Genomic DNA, 2,396 nt, shown 5'->3' on the forward strand with positions numbered 1-2,396 from the left:
CCTCACTCCACACCCCCATGTATTTCTTCCTGGTGAACCTGTCTTTCTTGGAAATCTGCTTCACCAGCAGTGTGGTTCCTCAGCTGCTGATTCACCTCCTGGTGGAGCAAAAGACCATCACCATTGCGGGCTGCGCTGCCCAAATGTACGTCAACACCATCATGGGCCTTATGGAATGCTGCCTCCTAGCAGTCATGGCGTATGACCGTTACATGGCCATATGTCACCCCCTGCACTACAAAACTATCATGAGTGGCCGGGCGTGTGCACAGCTCGCGGGTGCTTCGTGGATCATCGGCATCTCGGTGGAAGTAGCTCAGACCACTTGGATCTTCAGCCTGCCCTTCTGTGGCTCCAACTGCATCCACCACTTCTTCTGTGACATCCCACCAGTGTTGAAGATGGCATGTACAGACACATCCAAAAATGAGATTATGGTCTTCACTGTGTCGGTGCTGTTCATCATGAGCCCTTTCCTGATGATAATCCTGTCCTACATCTGCATTATTTCCACCATCCTCATGCTGCCATCAGTGGAGGGAAGGAATAAAGCCTTCTCCACCTGCTCCTCCCACCTCATGGTGGTGACTTTGTTCTATGGAATGGCCCTTATCTCTTACCTGGGGCTCAAGTCTAGCTTCACCCCCGAAAGTAATCAAATGATTTCCCTCATGAACATAATTGTGGGACCAGTGTTAAACCCCATAATATACACTCTGAGGAACAAAGAGGTGAAGGGAGCCTTTATAAAAACAGTAGAGAAGAGCATCTTTTCACACAATTGGAGAAAACAGAGAATGAAAGATAGAGTTAGTTAAAACAGGGAAATGAGGGAAATTCATACATGTTTTGTTGAATTACTCCCGATGACCCTCACTTTTTAAATTGAAATTTTGCCATTTGAAAAGCTTTGACCTCTTGTAAACCTGTCGGGAAAATGAGAAGAGAAACTTTTCTTACCAAAAATACCCAAAATTTTAAATATTTAAAATTTCGTGAAAATTTGATAGAACCTTTTCACCAGATTTAAACTTCATTAAAAAATCAAATGACAAAATGTAGTCCAAGTAGTTTCTTGATTTTATATCTTCAAAATTTGAAATGTCAAAGCAAAAAATAAGATCAAAATGAGAATCATTTCATGAAAGGTTGAACTTGGTGTTTGCAAATTTAACAATTTTCATCAAAATTTTAATATTTGAAAAATTGCAACCTGCTCTACAGAAAAGTCCATTTAGGCTTCTCCTTTTCATGCTGTCAGTCCAGTGCAGCATTTTAGGTTTTTGGTTGGGTTGGATTAGTTTTTTTTGGCCTGTCTCTTGATTGCATTTCCCCAGTGCTCCCTCTGGTCTAATTTTAAATAACATTCCTCAACACTTATGAATGGCTTCCTATGTAAGACTCTGATGGATCTTTCAATGCCTAACATGATCAGGTCAAACAACAACTCGAGGAGCTGGCTATTGACTTCTATGGCATTTTGCACAGGTTCAGAGCCTATGCTAGCAGATCATGGTGCATACCATAGATTCATTGATTAAAAGGCCATAGGTGACCATTTTGATCATCTAGTTTGACATTCTGCTTAATGCAGGGCAGAGAATTTCAACCTGGTGATTCCTGAGTCAGAGAAGCACTGTACATATTTTATATTACATATGTAAAATAATAGCTGTGTTATAAACTCATATAACTATAAGTGGTCCGATCAATGTATCACAATATTGCACCAAATCCCTGTATATATGGTACATCGTTGTATAACTATATGATAAAATACATTTGTATATTCTTATAATGAGAAATACTACTCTGTTGGCTTGTCTATCTATATCACTGCCTACGTATAATAAATACCAAATTTAAAACCTCTATCCCTAGCTCAGCAATTACAGGACTATATGCCTTCTTTCCCTAAATAGCCCTATAATGCATTTTTAAGATGCACTGGCTGGCAGTACGTCTTGGCTTTTATTATTTCTCTTTAATATAATTTGCTGATTTGTTTAAAATGATATTGTTAAGAAGATAAGTAATGTGTCACGTTGGAAGAAGTGAGAGTTACATACATGTAATGATAAACAAAAAACCTCCCTTTCTCTGAGAAACAGAGTGGCCTAGGGCAACATGTCCCAGAAACTACAAATTCAGCAAGAACATTTTAGGCATTAGGTTATTAACACTTATGCATGAATAATATCTAGGCTATGTAAAATTGAATGGATAATGTGTTGGATAAAGATTGGGGGCCAATTGAGAATGGCAACATGTATGAGAACACATATGAAAATAAGCCCAATGCTGGAGAAATGCTGGACCAGAAACTGACCAATGAGACTGAAGGACCAGACCAGGAGACCCAGGGAGGTGACGACCATCATGGAAGAAGGAAGGGC

General features: G+C 39.6%; 1 protein-coding gene across 1 annotated transcript; it reads left to right on the forward strand.

Annotated features, from left to right (window-relative positions):
* Positions 1-8: 8 nt before the first annotated feature.
* Positions 9-818, forward strand: LOC112120435 (olfactory receptor 10A4-like; the record flags this gene model as incomplete). The annotated part of the gene is made up of 1 exon (XM_024219520.2): positions 9-818. A coding segment is annotated over one exon (810 nt), but the record flags the coding sequence as incomplete, so codon positions are not given.
* Between the last annotated feature and the right edge of the window lie 1,578 nt (positions 819-2,396).

The sequence above is a fragment of the Terrapene carolina genome, unplaced genomic scaffold (genome assembly GCF_002925995.2).
Source record: "Terrapene carolina triunguis isolate 2854851 unplaced genomic scaffold, T_m_triunguis-2.0 Scaffold33358, whole genome shotgun sequence".
NCBI classification, from domain to species: domain Eukaryota; kingdom Metazoa; phylum Chordata; order Testudines; family Emydidae; genus Terrapene; species Terrapene triunguis.